At 38.0% G+C, this 21,844-nt stretch overlaps 1 protein-coding gene across 2 annotated transcripts in view; it reads left to right on the forward strand.

Moving 5' to 3' along the window:
• The window catches only part of LOC131156156 (autophagy-related protein 18g-like), a 39,335-nt gene extending 17,491 nt beyond the window's left edge, over nt 1-21,844 (forward strand). The window contains exons 2-9 of one of the 2 annotated variants that reach the window (XM_058109615.1): nt 14,413-14,871; nt 15,282-15,722; nt 16,513-16,758; nt 16,912-17,733; nt 17,848-18,005; nt 20,058-20,191; nt 20,673-21,224; nt 21,351-21,844. In XM_058109615.1, the coding sequence (XP_057965598.1) occupies nt 14,413-14,871; nt 15,282-15,722; nt 16,513-16,758; nt 16,912-17,733; nt 17,848-18,005; nt 20,058-20,191; nt 20,673-21,224; nt 21,351-21,355 (2,817 nt within the window). In that variant the 3' untranslated portion in view covers nt 21,356-21,844. Of the gene's footprint in view, nt 1-14,412; nt 14,872-15,281; nt 15,723-16,512; nt 16,759-16,911; nt 17,734-17,847; nt 18,006-20,057; nt 20,192-20,672 lie in introns of both variants that reach the window. The other variant, XM_058109614.1, reaches the window with a different exon arrangement.

The following is a 21,844-nucleotide window of genomic DNA, read 5'->3' on the forward strand; positions in this document are numbered from 1 at the left end:
TTATACACACCATTAATCTATTAGACACATAAGACATACGAATAATACAAATATGCAATAACTAGAAGAGAAAAGAAGGTTGAAGTTGAAAATTTTAGAACATAAATTTCAAATTTCTAATATTATCAAAATAAAATATTTTCCTAACAAATTAATATTTTGTGTTGATTAATGCATCTCTTGTGAATATTTAAGAAAAAAGAAAATTTTGTATCATTATCATCTTCATTAGAATCTTTTTCCTCCTCTCGTCACATAGTATATTGAGAATGATTTATGAAAGGGGAGGGGAACAAAAGCGTCAAGAAAAAAGTAAATTGTTTTTTTGGGTGTAGCAGTCTTGTAGTGGTTATGTAACGGCTGCAGTGGCCTTTAGGTAATGGTCGTGGTCCATAATGCCGCTACGGCCGTGATTCTTCTTCCCATTGATTTCGCGGTGTGTAACGGTATCGAGAACCCAAAAAACCATTGCATAATGGTGTTACGTAACGGTTGCAGCTGTTATTTAAAAGCATGTTCAAGGGCAACCTTTTGAAGACAATGTAATTTTTCAAGAAGGAAATGAGCTTGTTAGCGTTCACTTGTTTTCATTTCCTTAGATATGACTGTTGAGACTAGGTTTTCACATTCATGCACTTGGTCAACAATTGATTTATCATCAACCATCTTAAAATCCAAACACCACTAGGTGTGTTTGGCTACATAAGTCCTTTTTTGCTGATTTACACAATCGTGGGCAATTTCTTCCGATAATAAGTGATGTACGTCATTTCTAGTGATCAGCAAATTTATCTGGTGCATTTAGATTTTAGACTTATGGTGTAGCTGTGTAAACTCGGTGTCACTGACAACATGCCATGGCATGTTTTGTTGTCCTTATCAAATATCCTAAGGCCTTCAGATTGGTAGGGTTAAGGTGCCCCGTTGACAGAGTCGTTGAAGAGCATGTAGGCCACATCAATTTTTTCGAGGTAGAAAAAAAAAATGCATTCTACCCATCTCTTATAGTTCGTACCACCTAGTGTTTCCAGTTTGGATCTGCCTCGAATATTTACCTTCATAGATATGCTTAATGATAAGGATTGGTTTTTAGATTATTAGAGATAAAGAAACAGAATTGTAGATGAAGGAACAAGCTTATTTGATAGTCACAACATGGTAGAAGAACTTACTGTCCTGAAAAAAAACCAATTACCACCTAGCAATGGTGTAGACTAAATGTAGAAGGTATGTCTCTAGGAACACAACTACTCTGGTTAGCATGCACTCACAAAGAGGAGGGTAAGAAACACTGGATGTTCACTAAGAACAGTAGCTAGGTGGCAGTTAGAAGAAGAGAGAACAGAGAGGGAAAAAGTGCTGAATGGGGAAAAATTGAAAATTATTTAAATGACAATGGGAGATTATAGTAAATGAAGAGGAGGTGTTCTTGTGCTGATGTTATAGAATAATCTTGCAAAGGAAGGCCGAGTAGATTATAGAAGGAAACAGTATATTTGAATTTCAAAAGGCATTTTGATGGAAAAAGGCAGCCACTACTCAAGATGCAGTGCATGCATGCGTGTGTTGCTTTGGGCCTCCGTGGTGAGCCACAACAAATCAAGATACCAAGGGAGGCAAACCTATTTAAAGTGCTTCAGGGTAAGATTTCATTGCGATACTTTTCCTTTCAAGGAATGTTGAGGAACAACACAAACAACAAAGGAAAGGTTCTAGAATTTTTGGATAGCTTCCAACACCCAGCTGCCTACATTACTTCGTGGATTTGCCTTGGGTTTTCTGAGCTGGATTGAACAATGATTTTGAACTAAACAGTTCCCATTTTGGCCCATGCTTGCCTAACTTTAAAGTTTTTCTTGTTCTCTATTAATGGGCCAACAGCATCTTCTTAGAGGGCCTGGCTGGATCGAGTATTCTGGTCTTTGAAGCTGTGCATGTTGGTCTTAGTATACTCGTTTTGAAAGCAACAAAGCCCACAATGCATCCTTCTCTTTTAACAGTCTCCAATTTAGCTTGTTGGCTGCATGGGAAGCTCTGATGCCCTAACCTCCAAGCTTTTTTGGTTTAGTAACTATCTTTCATCTTACATTATGGAGCTTGCATTTTTTTGGCTGTAGATCTCTATAAGAAATTCCAATTTATTTTTATCTAGTTCTTTGATTATACAGGTATGGTACACTGCATAAGGTGGTCTGATATAGCTGCCATGACTGATTAGATGAATGTAACCTGTCATGCAAGTGATTTAAGGTTGGCAGTCCAGCCAGCCAACTGGTGCTTGACTTTCTCCCGAAGTGGTCAGAAGAGGCTTTTGTTGTAGAAAGTATTGACAAGAGGGGACCTGGGGTACTTCCCAGGATTGTTAGTGATGGAAACGTTAGCAGTGCTGGAAATTCTCCCCTGTTCAGACTCTTCTACATTTAGGAAGAAGAAAATTTTCATCTTTTTGAAATTAACTTTTTTAGCCTAATATAGAGCAGAAGGAATCAAGGCATGGGTGTGTCCATATTGTGGTGAGTGAGGGGCCTCCTGAACACACACTTACACACATGTATGCCCTCACTCAAATAACCAAATACCCACATACTTATACATATATTCTAAAATGTCCAATTTTCAAAAATTCCTATTTTTAATGAAATTTTCACTTGATGGGCGATTTAATAAATATAAATCCTACGTATAACTATCCATGACTACTAATAACTGCCCATACTCCTAAATTTTTGCACGTATTCTTGCTAATAACTATTCATGGTAAATGAAAGTTACTGAGCATACATGTTGCATGAGCTTGTGGTTAGTGCTTATATATATAGTAGCCCCACTAATCTAAGATTGTGGATCCGCCACTCTTGGAGCACTTCATGGATACCAAGTGCATTTTCCTAAAAGGCTTCAGCAACTAAGAAAAGTCATCTGCAAAGAATAGCTGAATGCAAGTCCAGTTATAGTCATCGAAACTGACTTCCATGTTCTTCACCACAGGCCTTCTGAATGAGGGCTTTAAATGCCCCATGCACAAAATGAATAGATAAGTGAGATAGGATCACTCTATCTAGTTCCCTGCAATGGTGCCTGTTAAAATGTCAACCCCAAATATCTTTGTAAATAAAATACAAATTAGGAAAGTGGGTAATTATGGGGGATTTGATTTTATTCAATAGGAAATTGTTTCCTTGTTTAGAATAGATAATTGTATTATATATTGGATTGTACGTAAGAACAAAATAATGAAGAAATATTTTTTTCCAATCGTTTCTTCTTTCATGGTATCAGAGCTAGGGTTTCTTAAACCCAGCTAAACAATGGCTGACAGCAGAGACTCTACCTCCTCTGCAAACATCACCGGCGATTCAAAGGTTACGTCTGGTGGGAGTACGAATGATAACACAGTCTTTCCACTCATTGAAAAAACTAAACAGAAAAAATTTCCGTGAATGGGCTCAGTCCATGAAACTGCTGATTGAGGGAAAAGGAAAGCTTGGTTACCTTACCGGTGAGCGAAGGAAACCAGATCCTTCCGACGCTGTAGCCCTGCAAAGATGGAGGTCCGAAAATTCCATGGTCATGGCTTGGCTCGTCAATTCAATGCAACCATCAATCGAAAAAATTTATTTGTTTTTGCCGACGGCGAAGGAGGTCTGGGAAGCCGTACGTGAGACGTACTCCGATGTCGAAAGTTACTCCCAAATCTTCGACATCAAGACCCGATTGTGGCAGATGAGGCAAGGCGAGAGAGGGGTTACCGAGTATTTCATGGAGATGAGTCATCTCTGGCAGGAGCTCGATCTGAGGATCGACGAAGAGTGGGAGTGCTCCGGCGATAGCACGCAATACCGAAGGAGGCTCGAAAACGAGAGGGTTTTCGAGTTTCTTGCCGGCCTGAATTGAGAGCTCAACAACGTGAGGGGACGGATCCTTGGCCGGCGACCTCTCCCTTCAACTCGAGAAGTCTTCGCAGAGGTCAGGAGGGAGGAGAACAGGAGGCGGGTGATGTTGCGGCCCCAAAATGAATCCGCTGGGCTAGACCCGGCTGTACATGGATCCGCCCAAAAATTAGATGGGCTACATGTTGGGCCAGATGTCTCAGCTCTTGCATTAAAAGGCCTAGGAGGACCTAGTCAACGACCACAAAGAGGAAAAATATGGTGCGAACATTGTCGAAAAGAGGTCATTCAAAAAATACCTGTTGGGAGATTCATGGAAAACCGGCAGATTGGAAACCGAGACAATACCACAAAAATCGTGGGTACCAAGCCAGCACTGGCGGATGAACTGAAAGATCACAAGGAGAGAACAATGATACCCCGTCCGGCAGTGTCTTCAGTCCTAAACAGTTGGATTAGTTATATAAGATGTTTTCATCAATGCAAACATTGGGTCAGTCTTCCTCTGGTTCTCTGGCTCATCGAGGTAATCATCTGTCAGCTTTAAATACCACATCTTGTTACAAATGCCCTTGGATAATTGATTTGGGTGCATCCGATCATATGACTGGGTCGTATCAATATTTTTCATCCTACTTCTCATATGCCGGGAATTTGAAGGTAAAAATTGCAGATGGATCTCTCTCACCAGTTGCTGGAAAAGGAAGTATCCGCATATTTGATTCCTTAACTTTACAATCAGTCTTACATGTCCCCAAGTTATCGTGCAATTTGTTATCTATCAGCCAGTTAACAAAAGACTCGAACTGTTTCGCTAAATTTGTTTCCTCCCATTGTGTTTTTCAAGACCTATCATCGGGGAAGACGATTGGCACTGCTAAAGCGTATGAGGGACTCTACTACTTTGAGGAGGCAAGTTTAAGTGAACTATGTAATACTGCAATTTGTGATTCTGCATCTACTTCTAGAAATAGTGAACTTTTGTTATGACATTCACGGATGGGTCATCCCAATTTTCAATATTTAAAACGTTTGTTTCCTTGTCTTTGTTCAAATAAAATGGCTTTTGAGTTTCAATGTGAAGTGTGTGTGCTTGCTAAACATCGTCGTACTTCTTTTCCATCATCCATATACAAACCATCTCGCTCATTTGCTATGTTTCACAGTGATGTATGGGGTCCCTCACGTTCCCTAAATCGCACCAATACAAAATGGTTTGTGACCTTTATCAATGACCATACTCGTCTTTGTTGGGTCTACTTACTGAAAGACAAAACTGAAGTCCGCTCCATTTTTATCAATTGTCATACCATGATTCATACACAGTTCCAGACTCATATTCAGATCCTACGTACTGATAATGGTACGGAATATTTCAATACCATCCTGGGAACTTATCCTCAAGATCATGGGATTGTTCATCAAAGTTCTTGTGTGGATACCCCTTATCAAAATGGGGTTGCTGAACGCAAAAATAGACATATACTTAAAGTAGCCCGGGCTTTAATGTTTACTACCCACATGAAACATTATTTTTGGGGCGATGCCATCTTAACAGCCACACATCTCATTAATCGAATGCCAAGTCGAGCACTCTCATTTGTCACTCCTCTTTAGAAATTTTAGGAAAACTTTCCTACCTCTCGACTCCCTTCCAGTCTCCCACTGAAAATTTTTAGCTGTACTGCTTTTGTTCATGTCCATGCACACCATCGCGATAAATTGGATCCTCGTGCCATTAAATGTGTCTTCATTGGTTATTCACCTACCCAAAAAGGCTACAAATGCTATGATCCGGTCTCAAAACGACTGTTTGTTAGTCTTGATGTCACCTTTTTTGAAACCACTCCTTATTTCTCAAAGCCCTCTCTTCAGGGGGAGAAATGGAGGAGTGAAGATCGGTTCTTTGATCCTTTTACTACTGAATCTGTGGTTACTCCAGTTACTTCATTCCCTGACCCATCTATTGAGTCTTCTATTACATTACTTCCCGACTTGCCAAACACAACTGAACACTTACCCTCAGGGGGAGATGCAGGAGAACAAAACAACGCAGACATATTGGTTTACTCAAGAAAGCCGAAAACAAAGGAGAGGGAGAATCTCATACCTGAGGCACCAAAAGCGTTGGAACCGGTGATGGCTCCGAATAATCATGAGCCCTTGACTTATCCTGATCTGGTAATTGAGTCTTCCTCTAATAATTCTGCACCTGATGATATCAATCTACCTATTGCAATTAGAAAACAAACGAGGTCATGTACTTAATATCCTTGGTCGAAATACATGTCTTATAAAAGCTTGTCTACAGGATATCGTGTGTTTGTCTCTAATCTTGATAGGATGAAAGTACCAAAAAACATTCAGGAAGCTCTAGAAATACCAGAATGGAGAGAGGCAGTCTTGGAAGAAATGCGAGCCCTAGAAAAGAATGGAACTTGGAAGTTGACAGATCTACTGAAAGGGAAGAAGCTAGTAGGTTGTAAATGGGTTTTCACAGTGAAATGTAAATCTCATGGAACAGTTGAAAGATATAAAGCCAGACTTGTTGCAAAAGGCTTTACACAGACCTACGACATCGACTATACTGAGACATTTGCACCAGTGGCAAACTTAAATACAGTTCGGGTTCTCTTGTCCCTGGTAGCCAATTTAGATTGGCCACTACAACAACTTGATATTAAAAATGCTTTCTTAAATGGAGAATTAGAAGAGGAAGTTTACATGACTATACCACCAGGATTCAGTAGAACAGGTGAAGAAAACAGAGTGTGTAAACTAAAGAAATCGTTATATGGCCTCAAACAAACTCCGAGAGCGTGGTTCGACAGATTCACAAAGGTACTAAAGAATCAAGGGTATCGACAAGGGCAATTAGACCATACACTATTCTTCCAATAGTCTGAAGGAGGTAAGAAAATAATTCTAATAGTGTATGTTGATGATATAATCCTTACTGGTGATGATACTGTAGAAATGGAGAGATTGAAGAAGGTTCTGGCTACTGAATTTGAAGTTAAAGACTTGGGACAGATGCGGTATTTTCTGGGCATGGAAGTGGCAAGAACGAAAAAGGGGATTAGTGTTTCTCAGCGAAAGTATGTTACCGACCTCCTAGTTGAAACTGGCATGCTAGGGTGCAAACCCAGCGAAACCCCGATAGAAACAGTAAAGAGGGTTTAAGATTGTGGAAAACCAGTAGAAAAGGAGAGGTATCAGAGATTGGTTGGCAAACTGATCTACCTATCACATACTAGACCAGATATTGCATTTGCAGTTAGTGTAGTAAGTCAACACATGCATTCACCAAAGGAAGTTCACTTCGATGCTGTATACAAGATCCTTAGATATCTCAAGGGATCCCCAAGAAGAGGACTCTTCTTTAAGAAATGTGAAAGCTAGGAAGTAGAGATCTTTACAGATGCAGATTGGGCAGGATCAGTGGAAGATAGAAGGTCCACCACAGGATATTGTACATTCGTCTGGGGAAATCTCGTGACTTGGAGAAGCAAAAAACAAAATGTGGTGGCTCGTAGTAGTGCTGAAGCTAAATTCAGGGCAGTCGCTCAAGGGATTTGTAAAGGATTGTGGTTACGAAAACTATTGGAGGAATTACGGGTACCGGTGAACCTTCCTATCAAACTCTACAGTGACAATAAGGTAGCTATTAGCATCTCTCTTAATCCAGTCCAACATGACAGGACTAAACATGTGGAGGTAGACAGACACTTCATCAAAGAAAAAATTGAAGAAGAAATTATATGTATGACTTATGTACCAACCAAGGAACAAACTGCAGATATCCTCACTAAAGGCTTGGGACGATAGAGTTTTGATGTTCTTATTAGCAAGTTGGAGATGATTAATATTTATGATCCAACTTGAGGGGGAGTGTTAAAATGTCAACCCCAAATATCTTTGTAAATAAAATACAAATTAGGAAGTGGGTAATTATGGGGGATTTGATTTTATTCAATAGGAAATTGTTTCCTCGTTTAGAATAGATAATTGTATTATATATTGGATTGTACGTAAGAACAAAATAATGAAGAAATATTTTTTTCCAATCGTTTCTTCTTTCAGTGCCCATACAATTCCCCTTCATGTGGATATTTTGATCTTTGGCTTTTGAAGAGGCTTCAGCAAATAAGAACAAATTGTATGCAGGTCCAGTTCTAGTGATCGTAACTAGTTCCATCTTCTTCAATGCAAGCCCTCTTAAATAAGAGCTGATAAATGTTCCAAGCTTTCTTGAATGAATGGATAAGTAATTTTCTGCCCCTTTGATGACCCTCAATTTGGATATTTTAATCTTTGGTTTTTAGATTTTAACAAATTGGTGAAATCCATTGTTGCTCAAATATTTACCGTGAGTTAAGTGAAATTACTGGAAAAAACAATAAAGGTTATATTTGAGTGAAAATAGTAGTAAAAATAGCCAAGATTAAAACATGCAATGTGATTTGAAAGGCTTATAATGAAGGTAGTAAAGCACATTGCAGTTATGTCAAAGATCAAAACCAATGTGCTGAAAAGAACATGTAGAAGATGAAAGGCAAAAAGTAGGTTTTCATCACCATTATCACATATCTACAACCCCACCACTTCCATTGCCTTGTAAGTGCATCACCTCTGTTGTTCCCCATTGCCACCACTGTTGAGTCCACTACCACTACCACCAACAGATACAGTGGAGCAACGATAAAAACTCATTACTACATCCATTACGTTTAACACTAAGACATTGGACAACCCAACTCCCACCACAGAAACCTTATTGCTATTGCCACCTCTAAAATATACTTAAAATTGCATCATTTATACATTATACATTTCCATTGATTCAAAATTTAATGAATTTATCTAACACATATTAGTGAAATTTTCAAATAAAGCTACTTACGTCAAAGAGTTGAAGTCGCAAAATTTTTTGAAAAGATTTTGAACTTATGGGATCTAGAAAAAAACACCTGTTTTAATATTCATTGTAATTTTTAAATCTCTCATCCAATGCTCAGTGTTTTTCCATTCCAATATGTGGCTGTAGGCTTATTTTTACTGGTATCTAAGATCCTTTGGGTCCCCTTCGATGAAAAGGAGGTACTGAAATAGAGCTGATTCAGAATGGAATTGTCTCGGAGTGTTGGCAAAGAAATTTGTGAACTTGTTAAATTGTTTTAAATGATCAAAATGGACAATTCTCTAACTTGCATGAATATCTAAAACAATCAACTTTATACTTATACTATGTCAAGAAAGCTAAGGAAACATGGGATACCAAAATTGATTAAAAAAATCCAAAAATCTCTTGCTTTTAAAAGCCCTCAAAAGAACACTAGAATCTGCTTTTTAAGAGCTTGTAAATTATTTTATGCCTCAAACTTGGCTTTTACTTTAAAAAAGCAGAAGCTGCTCCAAAAAGGAGTGCCAAACATTAGCTAAGCTAGCTAACACTGGGATACAAAAGTTTAGTTATCAATCTCCTTTTACACTGAAAGCATATGAATGGATGAAAATGTTGTGATTGCTATTGAATTATGAGCACATTGTTTTTCTAGAATTTCTGCTTACCCATTGGAGAAGTATTGTAGAATAGTCTCTTGCAAGAGTGACCCGTGGGAGGTGGTTGGGGGGAACATGGCCAGGAGTCAGGACATAGAATAGCTTTTGTTGAGTATATTGTAAAATAATATGCCTTCCACTGAGAAAACATGGCTCTCATATTTTCAGAGAGTATTTTTTTTTTTTTTTGTATTTTTTTGTTGGGGAAGGAGGGGGGGGGGGGGGTTTATGGTCAAAACATAGAATAGATTTTTTTGAGTATTTTATAAAATGGCATGCTGTTATGATTCCCAAATCAATTGGGATTTCTATTTAATGTTATGATTTCCAAATCAGTTGAGATTTAATCAACTGGGATTCTATTTAATGTTGGGATTTTTATATAATGTTTTAGGATTCCCTAATCAATTAGGGTTGAGTCCATGAATGACTTGGATTGGGATATTTACATTCCTAATAGGAGTAGAGTTTTTTATCCTATATATATGTAACCTTACGATGCTTTTTCATTGAAAGAAATAATATAATTCATAGCCTTTTTCTAATTCGCAGGCAGATCCCCTCGAAGTGATCAACCTTATTTTCTCTTTCTATTTTCCATCCTTTCAATTTTATGCAATTTCTCTATGATAAAACCAGGGTCTTATCATTTGGTATTAGGGCCAGTGTTCTTGTGGATGTCGTTAACCGTTGATAAAAGCAAGATCTTGGAATTCTTGATCTTCACTCATACGCAATGGCCTTAGAAAATTTAGCAATCCCAGATGGAAGCTAGGCTAAAGGCTTCAGCAATATGTTTAAGCCTTGATTTGAAGAGATTCAGGCATTTCTTTCTAAACTAATCATTTAATCTTCCCATAAAGAGAGAGAAGATGATGCCTTTACATTAGCGAATCGTAGGGAGTAGTTGTATGTGTGCAAAGGAGGTTACCAAGTAGAGCATGATCATGGTCCTTCTTGTATGAAGGTGGAATTTCCTCGATGGGACAATGATGGTCTTACTGGTTGGGTTTCTAGGCTGAAAAATACTTTTGCTTTTACCGCTATTAAAAACATCTAAAGTTGAGATTGCTGCTATTAGTCTAGATGGCAATCCTATTTAGTGGTATGACTGGTTTGAAGCACATTATGGAATGCCTTCCAGGGTAGAATTTGTTTTTGGATTACTTGTCTGATTTGGGACCATTGGATATGAGAATATTGATGAGAGCTTGCCAAACTACGCCAAACTAACACTGTCTTGGAGTACCAGACATGATTTGAGCAGTTATTAAACAGGTTTAAAGATTGGAATGAAGGCCAACTCGTTGATACTTCTATTGAAGGTCTCCTAATTAACGTTCAGCATGAGGTCAAGGTGCATCGGCCATGGACTATGATTGTTGAAATTTCATTTGCACTGTTAGAAGAAGAGAAGTTGGGAGAAAGAACTACACCACTCCAGCAAGACCATTAGCAATCAGAATGTCAGCAACACTATCACACCACCTGCTCCTTGCAATCCTCCTGTCAAACGATTGACTCAAGAGGAACTTAAAGAGTGAACACCAAAGGGTTTGTGCTGGCATTATGGTGAGAAGCAAGGTTGTTAGTTACGGGATTTTAAGTGGGATCGTTGGAGGGGCCTGTAAGATTGAATTATAGGATCAGATTGAGAATTGTAAGATTCTACTTTCAATGTAAAATAAATATTAAAAAATTATATGTGGGACTTTATGACAAGTCTTAAGACTAAACACTAGGTAACTTAATAAGTATAAGAAGTTAAAAATACAATAAAAAGTTTGAACAATAAAAAGAAGAAAAAGAAGAAGAGTAAGAAAGGGAGAAGAAGAAGGAGAGAAGCAGTGCTCACTATTGAGTCTTTTCAAGAAGCAAAAAATTTGTTTCAAAGCATACCTCTGCAGCTCTGCTGGGCTAGCTGGCTTGGCTCTGTTTTTGGCTGCTGCTGATCAAATAAGAATTCTGTGTCGAAGAGGATTGATGTGTTCTTGTCGAACACCAAAGAAGGAAGAGGACTGAGTTTTTGTTGAACCCCAGGCACTCTGGTTGTTGAACGCCAAAGAACTGTTGATCAAACAGCAAGACTGCTAGCTGCTGCTGATCAAACACCAGTCACCAGATGGAGGGCTATCTGGTTGTCGAACAGGAGATAAATTCAGGTGCAGGGTTGCTGAATTTCAATGAGGAGTAGAGGATTGAGGTGTCGAACTCCAGGGAAATCTAGTGCAGATTCTGCTGAATCTGTTTACTGATGGGAGGCTAGGAGCCATTTTGGCCCAGTTTTAGAAGACTTTGGACCAAACATAAACTTTGGGGCCTTTGGGCGAGTACAAACATGTATTGGGCACATTATTGAAGCCCAGAAAGGGAAAAAAATCCCAATCCTGGTAACAGAGTAGGATTTGTATGATTCTACTTACGACTCTACAATTCTACCGATTCTTTTACAATTCTACCATGATTCTAGTTGATTACAATTTTTTTTGCGACTTGGATCGTTTGGGTGAATCTGGATCGTAGAATTGTACGATCCTATGATCTAGATCGCGGTTTTAATAATCATGGTGAGAAGTGGCATTAGAGGGCACCATTGCAAAAAGGGACAAATTTTGATGATTGAACCATTGGAGGAGCCAAAATAGGTTGAGCATGACTGAGCTTATTCAGATAAGGTATGGAATGTGATGATAATCATGAATCAATCACTGCTTGAGTTCATGCTTTAGCTGAGTATGCTAATTCTTAAACCATGAAAATTATAGGCTTCCTAAAATGCCAACTTGTTACTATTTTAATTGATATGGGTAGCACTAATAATTTCATGGACACTAAAATTGCTAAATGGATAGCTTATCATGTGGAGCAATGTGAAAAGTTTGATGTGAAGGTTGCATATGGAAGGACCTTGACATGTCGGAACAAGTCTCCAAAGGTTAACTTACTATGCAAAATCATGGGTTGCATGTTGATTTCTTTTTGCTACCACTAGAAGTCTATGAAGTGGTTTTGGGTATTGAATGGTTTAGGACTTTAAGTGAGATAGCTTGGAATTTTTCTAAATTGGTTGTGAAGTTCATTGTGAACGGTTAGGGAGTGACTATTAAAAGTAAACGTTGTGGTAATGTCACTACAGTTTCAAGCCACCATATGGAGAAGCTCCTTAAAAGGAAGCAACATGGCTGCCCAGTACAACATCGAGCACCAATGGAGTTACAACATCAATCTGACTAGGATGAAGGGCTAGAATCTGTTATTTAAAAAATTTCTGACCTATTTGTGGAGCCACAAGGAATTCCATCTCCACACATGATCACCGCGTTTCTTTACTGCCAGGTAGTGTCCATATTAAAGTCTGTCCTTACTGCTATCCTTATTTTTAGAAAGCAGAAATGGAAAAAAATAGGGAAAGAAATGTTAGATATTGTCATAATTCAACCAAGTGTCAGTCCGTATTCTTCTCTTGTCTTATTGGTGAAGAAGAAGAATGGCAGATGTGTGTTGATTATTAAGCACTGAACAACAACACTGTGAAGGAGAAATATCCTATTCCTGTTGTGGATGAATTGGTAGACGAGTTGGGAGGTGCCCAGAAATTCACCAAACTTGATTTGAGATCAAGCTATCACCATATCGGGGTACATGAGGATGACATTTGGAAGATTGCATTTCGAACTCACGATGGCCATTATGAGTTCTTGGTTATGCCTTTTGGGTTAACCAAGCCTTCAACCCTCCAAAGTCTCATGAATGACATTTTCTAACTTTACCTCCGTAAGTTTGTTCTCATATTTCTTGATGATATTATGATAGCTCATCTCGTAAAGATCGTCTATGTTGAACTATACTCAACACTCTTTGTGAGCATCATCTATTTGTCAAGAAAATGCAGCTTTGCTCGACACCATATGGAATGCCTTGGGCTTATTGACTTATCAACAGGTTCTAAGGTTCGTCCAACTTTTCATGTTCTTGCCTAAAAAAGAAGTTAGGGGAGCAAGTAACTGTGTAGTGCCACTTGCTTGGTATTGCACCTACTAGTGAGGTTCAAGTGTAGCTACAAGCAATTCTGGATCACTGAGTGATCAAATGTAGAAGTTGAGACATTATAGAATTTTTAGTTCATTGGTCTCACTTACCAGCGAAAGATGCAACTTGGGAAACTTATCAATCCTTGAAGGAGAGATTCATGGAGTTTATTACTGCTCAGCCTTGAGGACGAGGCTGATTTGGAAGAGGTAGGATTGTTAGGATTCCCAAATCAATTGGGATATCTATTTAATGTGTTATGATTCCCAAATCAATTAGGATTCCACTTAATGTTGGGATTTTTATTTAATGTGTTAGGATTACCAAATCAATTAGGATAAAGTCCATTAAGGACTTGGATTAGGATATTTTACATTCCTAATAGGAGTAGGGTTCCTACCCTATATATATATATATGTAACCCTACGGAGCTTTTTCATTTGAAAGCAATAATATGCCTTCCACTGAGAAAACACGACCCAACTTTTTAACTGGACAAGAAGTCGAGATGGAGATATTTGGAAAAAAGCTAACTTCTGGAGTGCAGTTCTGAGGGTCAATATGCAGAATCCCACAAAATGGTTGAGTGGTCAAAGCAAGCTCAAACCTTAATGGGGTAGGGCCTTTGGAAATATATCAGGGAAGGCTAGAAAGATTTGCTTAAAGGCATAGCATTGGGCCTTTGGAATATGTAAGGAAAAGGCTAGGAAGATTTGCTTAAAGGCATAGCGTTTGAGCGAGGCATTGGAAATTCTAAAATGATGCATTTTATTCATTCTCATTCAGTGTTTTGATTGTGTTGGACTACTTCTGTTTCTGCAACCTACAGTGGTGGTTTTCTGATTTTCTGCTATATGCCTTAGTTCTCCCACCTACTTTTTTATTTCACTGTATGTTTTAGGACATAATTCTGCACTTTTATGATAAACAGGTAACCTGGGCTGGCTTTGACAAGCTAGAGCTTGGTCCATCAGCGTTCAAACATGTTCTCTTGCTTGGTTATCAGAATGGTTTTCAAGTACTTGATGTTGAAGAAGCCTCTAATTTCAGTGAGCTGGTATCAAAGCGTGATGGTCCGGTTACGTTCTTACAGATGCAGCCAATTCCTACATCTGATGGTCATGAAGGATTCAGAGCATCACATCCTTTACTGTTAGTTGTTGCTGGCGATGAACCCAACAGCTTAAATCTGGGGCAAGATCGTAGCCATTTGGACTGGTTGGGCAGAGATAATCTGGATTCTCATTCAGCGAACTGTGTCAACTCTCCAACAGCTGTTCAGTTTTACTCCCTTAGATCTCATTGTTATGTTCATGTTCTGAGATTTCGTTCAGCTGTCTGTATGGTTAGATGCAGTCCTCGCATAGTGGCAGTGAGTCTTGCAACACAGGTAATTACTGTATTATCTTATTTTTAGTTCAGGGTGAACTTATGAGATTCAAAATGTTATAAATATTTGCTAACTAGATGTGGAGCATCAAGACGCATTCCACAAGTGCAGGATTAGGAAGTAAAATTTCATTGGTGTGTGTAATATATTTGGCATGAAGACTAATAAAATGATTCAACAATGGGGCCCAGTTATGAGTTCGATTTGACTCCAATTGTCAATTTTTTTTTTCCTTTTTTCCTTTGTAGTAGTTATAATTGATCAGGTAAGTTCCTTCCCTGAACTTGAACTGTAGCTATCATGATATTTCTCTATTGAAGCCATGCCATCTATAACTTGAATATTGTACATTTGACTGCTGTTACAGTTGCTCTGGGAAGTCTTTGACTAATCTTGTTATTTGGTGGCAGATATACTGCTTTGATGCGCTCACCCTTGAGAATAAGTTCAGTATTCTCACCTATCCTGTTCCTCAGCTGGGAGGTCAAGGAACACTTGGGGTTAATATTGGTTATGGTCCAATGGCTCTGGGTCCAAGGTGGTTAGCTTATGCTTCTAACAACCCACTCCCCTTGAGCACAGGTCGCTTAAGTCCACAGAATCTGACTCCTCCAGGCGTTAGTCCATCAACATCACCAGGCGGCAGTAGTTTTGTGGCACGTTATGCATTGGAGTCTAGTAAACAGTTAGCTGCTGGGATTATCAACCTGGGGGACATGGGATACAAAACATTGTCAAAATATTGTCAAGATCTGCTTCCGCTTCCTGATGGTTCTAATTCTCCAGTCTCACCAAGTTCAAGTTGGAAAGTTGGTAGGTTTGCAGCAACAGAAACAGATAATGTGGGAATGGTTAGTTCTGTTCTGGACATAGTGATGATTTTCTTACACGCGATTCTCTTGAAAAACTTAACTGGGAAAAGATAGTTCCTACTTGGATGACCCCATCACTATTATACTTGTATCTGGAGTTCAAAAGAATTATTTAGAATTCTGGAAAATTGCTGCTTATTGTAGTTTGTTTTGCTCATGGTTGCACAAAAGTTGTAGCAGTTGCACTGTGGGGAAGATGGGACATATAGAAGAGTTGACGTTAGAAGCATCTAGGAGGTGTCTATTTAAATTATATATAATATAGGCGAAAATATGTATTAAACTGTTAAAATGCTTTAACATCTAAATATGTTGTGTTCCAACTCATAAACTACGGTATATGAAGACAATATTTTTTCACGACAGTCACTAACTGTAGTGTTAGATTGTAACTTCATCTCTCTTAGGAAGATGGCATACTAAATCATTTTGAGGTTCTATATAGGAGCAAGGTGTGGTCATGATGGAAGTAAAATTTTGTTATTAATAAAGTGAGGTACTATCAGAGTTTTGTATAACAAAGCACCAAATTGATGGTCTGAGAAAGGAGTTTCTGAGGTGGTTCCTGCAACAAATGTTATGTCATTTAAGTATGCCGACTGTATTTATTGCAATTTCATAATGTAGCTTAGTGCTTTCACAATCACACTGACATGCAGCCAAAACAAACAGCATAGAAGAAATTTTGAAGTCACTAATTTTTGAATTGTTTTAGAAGGCGCATTTATTTATTTATTTATTATTTTTTTGGGTTAATGGTTGGTTGCAGGTGGTTATCAAGGATTTTGCTTCCCAAGCTGTTATATCACAATTCAAAGCTCATACCACTCCAATATCTGCACTATGTTTTGACCCAAGTGGGACCCTTCTGGTAACAGCCTCAGTATATGGTAATAGCATAAATATCTTCCGGATCATGCCACCTTGTGCACACAGTCGATCAGGAACTCAAAACAATGACTGGAGTTCTTCTCATGTGCATCTTTACAAGCTACACCGTGGAATTAGAACAGCTGTTAGTACACCTTCTGTTCTCAAATGTTTTATTGCTTCTACTTTTCCTTCCATCTCATTTGGCTTGTGACCATGATTGTACTTCTTCTCCATCTTCCCCTTATTTATATATTTATTTTTATGGATCTTCTTATGATGTATATTTGTTTAACAGATCATCCAAGATATTTGCTTTAGTTATTATAGCCAATGGATTGCTATTGTTTCATCCAAGGGGACCTGCCACGTGTTTGTTCTATCCCCTTTTGGCGGTGATGCGGGCTTTCAAACTCTTAGTTCTCAGGTTGAAGAACCCAACATTTTTCCAGTTCTATCTCTGCCATGGTGGTCCACTTCATCTGGCATCATGAATCAACAATATTTTCGACCTCCACCACCTGTAACCCTACCTGTTGTGAGCCGGATAAAGGATAGCAACTCTGGATGGCTTAATACAGTTAATAATGCTGCTTCTGTGATGGGGAAGGTTTTTATACCATCTGGTGCCGTTGCCTCTGTTTTTCACAATTCCATATCTAGCACTTTTCAGGAGCATAACTCAAGGATTAATTCCTTGGAGCATCTGTTAGTTTATACTCCTTCAGGTCATGTAGTTCAGCATGAACTTCTGCCATCACTTGAGTTAAAAATGAGTGATGGTGGTTCTAGAACCTGTTCGGGTTCCTTTGTGCAAATCCAAGATGAGGAATTGAAGGTGAGAGTTGAACCTCTTCAATGGTGGGATGTATGCAGAAGATCTGATTGGCCAGAAAGGGAGGATTGCCTTTTGGGTGCTACCCTTGGTACACAAGAAGCTGCAGTGATAGTTCCAGATAGATCAGGTCATGAAGATAATTATAGCACAAATAATGATACTGGAGTAAAAGATTCTGTTAAAACTGATACATTAAAGCTTCAGGAGCAATCCCATGGGTATTTATCCAATGCTGAGGTGCAAATAAGCCGTGCACAGTTTCCAATGTGGCAAAAATCTAAGGTATATTTTTACTAATATTTTGATAGCCTAGTATTTTTTGTGCTCTGTTTTGGTTGTGATTCATTGTTGCTTTTCCTTTTTTTTTTTTTACAAAAAAAAAAAAAACTTTTTAAGATTTGTTTCTACATGATGGCCTTTCCAAGAGTTGATGATTTTGCTGGAGGAGAGTTTGAAATCGAAAATGTCCCTGTGCAAGAACTTGAACTAAAGCAGAAGGACTTATTACCTGTTTTTGATCATTTTCCTGCCATTAGATCTAGCTGGAATGACAGGTATTGATCATTTTCTTTGTACTTGTTGTTGGTTCTGCATGTCTGTTATATTTAGTAATTTTTTTATTAGTGTAGTTAGTGCATGTGGAATAGTTAGATATGTATCCACAAATGTTCAACTGCAAAATTGAATAAATGATTGGCAGATAGAATCACGAATATTGATTAAATGAATTGAAGGGTATAAAAAGTATGTTAATTACAAATATTCGACTAAAATGATATATATATATCTTCACTAGGCTGGTTTATGATCCCCAAATATGCCTTTCATTGTGGCTAATAAAATTTTATTTACATGCAAAAAAAAATCCAATAGAAGGGTCCACAAGCTCCGAATGACCTTGCTTTATTAAGTATATAGTCAATAATTAACTTGCAACCACCCTCAACATGGACATCACAAAAACCTACTATTAGGAGCAGCAATTAGAGTCTCATGGAAATCTCTATATTACAATGGACTGGTGCCAACACAAAAGGAAGCATTATACTGTCTTTATAACAAATCCAATTAAAACTGAAAATGAAAATCAATCCATCAAAATTTGTTACGACATTTTGTGACTGAAAGTAATTTTAGTAATGATAGGAGGAATATTGGAGTCAAAGTTAAACTTGATGATGAAGAAATAAATAGCACTTGTAGATTTCGATACCTTGGATCTATTATGCAAGCTGAAGGAGAAATTGAAGATGATGTAATGCATAGAGTTAAAGCAGGTTGGGTAAAATGGAGAAGTTCTTCAAGTGTTCTATGTGATCGTAGAATACCCTTAAAATTGAAAGGGAAGTTTTATAGGACAGCTATAAGACCAGCTATGCTATATGGATCAGAATGTTGGGCGACGAAGAAACATAATATCCAAAAAGTAAAAGTTGCCGAGATGAGGATGCTTAGATGGATGAGTGGTATAACATTGAAAGATAAATTAAGGAATGAACATATTCGTGGTAAGTTAGGTGTAGCTCCTATAGAAGATAAGATAAGGGAAAGACAACTCAGATGGTATGGACACTTGCAACGTAGGCCTTATAGTGCACCTGTGAGGAAGAGTGACTTAGTTACTGTGGAGGGCAGTAGAAGGGGTAGGGGTAGACCTAAAATAACTTGGGAGGAGATAGTGAGTAAGGATTTAATATCTTTGAATCTATCAAAAGAAATGGTCCATGATCGCATAAATTGGCGGAAAAGGATTCATATAGCCGACCCCACTTAGTGGGACTAAGACTTGGTTTTGTTGTTGTTGTTGTTGTATTATTGTGACTGAAAGGTTCTTATGCAACAAAAAAGGGAAAATTGACATGGCTTTATTATGACAAGATAAAATTTGAGAATGGCAAGTCTATATGAAAAGGAAATGAAAATAATCACAATCACATAACAAATTTATATGTTTCATATCTAACATGATGCTAAAATCCCTTTTTATCATAACTTTATTCAAATCTTAGTCTCCTTGTATAGCAAAAAATAGTGTATAAACTTGATTGATTTATTCCTTCAGCCACGTCAGGCTTTCATAGCATGCCTTACTTGTAGGACTTGGTAAAGTATTCCAGGAATTCCTTTATCATGAAAATGTTGACCCTAACTAATATCCATTTAAAAGATAATAAATAGAGGTTATGAATTCCAAATGTCAAAACCAACCAAGGGACAGTTGAATTTAAAAATAGTAACTTTAAAGACCACAGGGATAAAATAGGCAATCCAATTTCTTTTTGCCTGATGATCATAAAAAAGAAAATTTTCTTGTAGTAGTGGTAGAATTTCACTGCATATGTATTGTTAAATTAAAGTTAAGAGAGAACTTGTCTGCCTTTGAACTTTTCTTGCCGAATTTGTAGATGAGATAGATCTCCTGCTTGTGAAGAAAAATGTGCAGAACTGTCGATCATGAAAATCTGTTGTGTTATACTCGCAACAATTAATTAGGAAATGTTATAATAAAAATGTGCAGATGATGAAAATCTGTTGTTACACTGGTGGTTGTCCTGGAGTCACAGGTTTCACTTCTTATTGATTGTTTGCTTGATGGTTTTGTGCAGAGGCCTAACTGTCGGAAGGTATTCTAATCCTTCATTGTCAGGGCCTTATCAAACAAAAGAAAGGGTCACTGAAGAGACTGTTATTTGTCACTTGAAGTCAGCATCACTTGGCTCCACTGAAAGTTTAGATGGAGGTAAGATAGAAGCTGTACCAAAAATAAATTGGTGGCTGATTTTGATCTGTAACTTGTTCAAAATTCTTATCTCTTCGTAAAAGCAGATCCTGGAAATAAACTAGAAAGCACACCCTCTGTGTGTGTGTGTGTTGTGTGTGTGTGTCTGTGAGCATAGGAAAATTGACGTGCATTACAATTCTCAACTTTTTCAAAATGCTCTGCTTTCATTTATGAACTTCACCTTCACTTGTTCAAGGAATTAGTTTGGGTTTCAGTTAATGCAAATGTTTTAGTAACATATCTTAGTTAGATTAGTCATCATATACAATCAATCAACTAGAGACATGAATTTTCTTCTTATGATTTTGTTGTACATTGAAAAGAAATGGGAGCCTACATGTAATTCTAATTATCATTTCTTAGTATGATGCATCTTTTCCCTGGGCCTTGGTTGAAGCTACTATACAGGACTCATTTCAATTCTTGAAATTACCTCTAGGATCATCAAGAACGATCGGGACTTTGCTGGACATGGATCAAGTTAATATTGAGAAGTTGTACATGTCAACTTGCCAGACTCTGAATGAGTGTTGCCACAAAAGAAGAGAAACTTTGGCTGATAAATTTCCAGCATCAAACCAGAAAACTTCATCCATTCTACCCACTAATGAGTATGCAAGGAAGGCTGGTTCTCATGTTGATAAGAATCATACTGTGAATGCTTTATCCTCAATAGGAAGTGACTTGGCTTCTGTCAGACAAATAGCTGTTGAAGGTTTGCTTGTGAAGACTGGTGTGATTGGTGATGTTCCGCCATTGAGTGCTGACACTATGAATATTTGTGCCAAGAAGCCTACGCCTTCAAATATGCAGTCTTCAGTAAACTTTGGGCAGTTTTGTCAGGAGGGATACTGTAAAATGTTGGAGGTTGATAGAGATTTGATAAATGATGATGTGGACAGTTGTAGCAGCCACTGTGAAGGTGAAAAACCTGAGGAAAATGAGGAAGATGATGAAATGCTTGGTGGCATTTTTGCCTTTTCTGAAGAAGGTAGAAATCTGAAGCTATCGACACATCCTTCCTGTATCTAATTATGGATATGCTGGTTGTAAATTACATTGATGCTTAAGTGGCTGTTTTCTTTTTGACTTCCTTGGTTGTATCCTTCTGTTGCAGGTTGATGTATACCTTCCTGAATTTAAAGAAGCTACCCAGACCATGGAATGATTGCATTTCCCATTCAGAATTTCGGTGAAGGCATGATCCAATGTCATTCGAGGAGACGTTGATAGCATCTTTCAACAAATCAACATGCAATTGTTTGCAAAGCATGCATGCAGGGCCTGACATCTCCAGGGGCATAATCAGCTCTGTTGTCTGACTCTCTCTCTCTCTCTCTCTCTCTCATGTACAATTTGTAGATAGAAATTCTTAAAATTCATGGAGAGTGCTACCTTTGTGGAAAGGGGTGAGTTAGAACTCCTAGCAGAACTGGATCTGGTTTGGGTTCGCCGACTCTCCCGTGTGTACAGGAGATTTTAGTGTGGACAAAGTTCTCTCCAATATGTATAACAATATTCTTTCCAGAAAAGAAAAAAAAAAAAAAAAAAAAAAAGGCAAAAGAAATGAAAAAGAGAAGAATGAAAGAACTATTAAGCCTTGATGCTTTA

Source organism: Malania oleifera, chromosome 5 (genome assembly GCF_029873635.1).
Source record: "Malania oleifera isolate guangnan ecotype guangnan chromosome 5, ASM2987363v1, whole genome shotgun sequence".
NCBI classification, from domain to species: Eukaryota; Viridiplantae; Streptophyta; class Magnoliopsida; order Santalales; family Ximeniaceae; genus Malania; species Malania oleifera.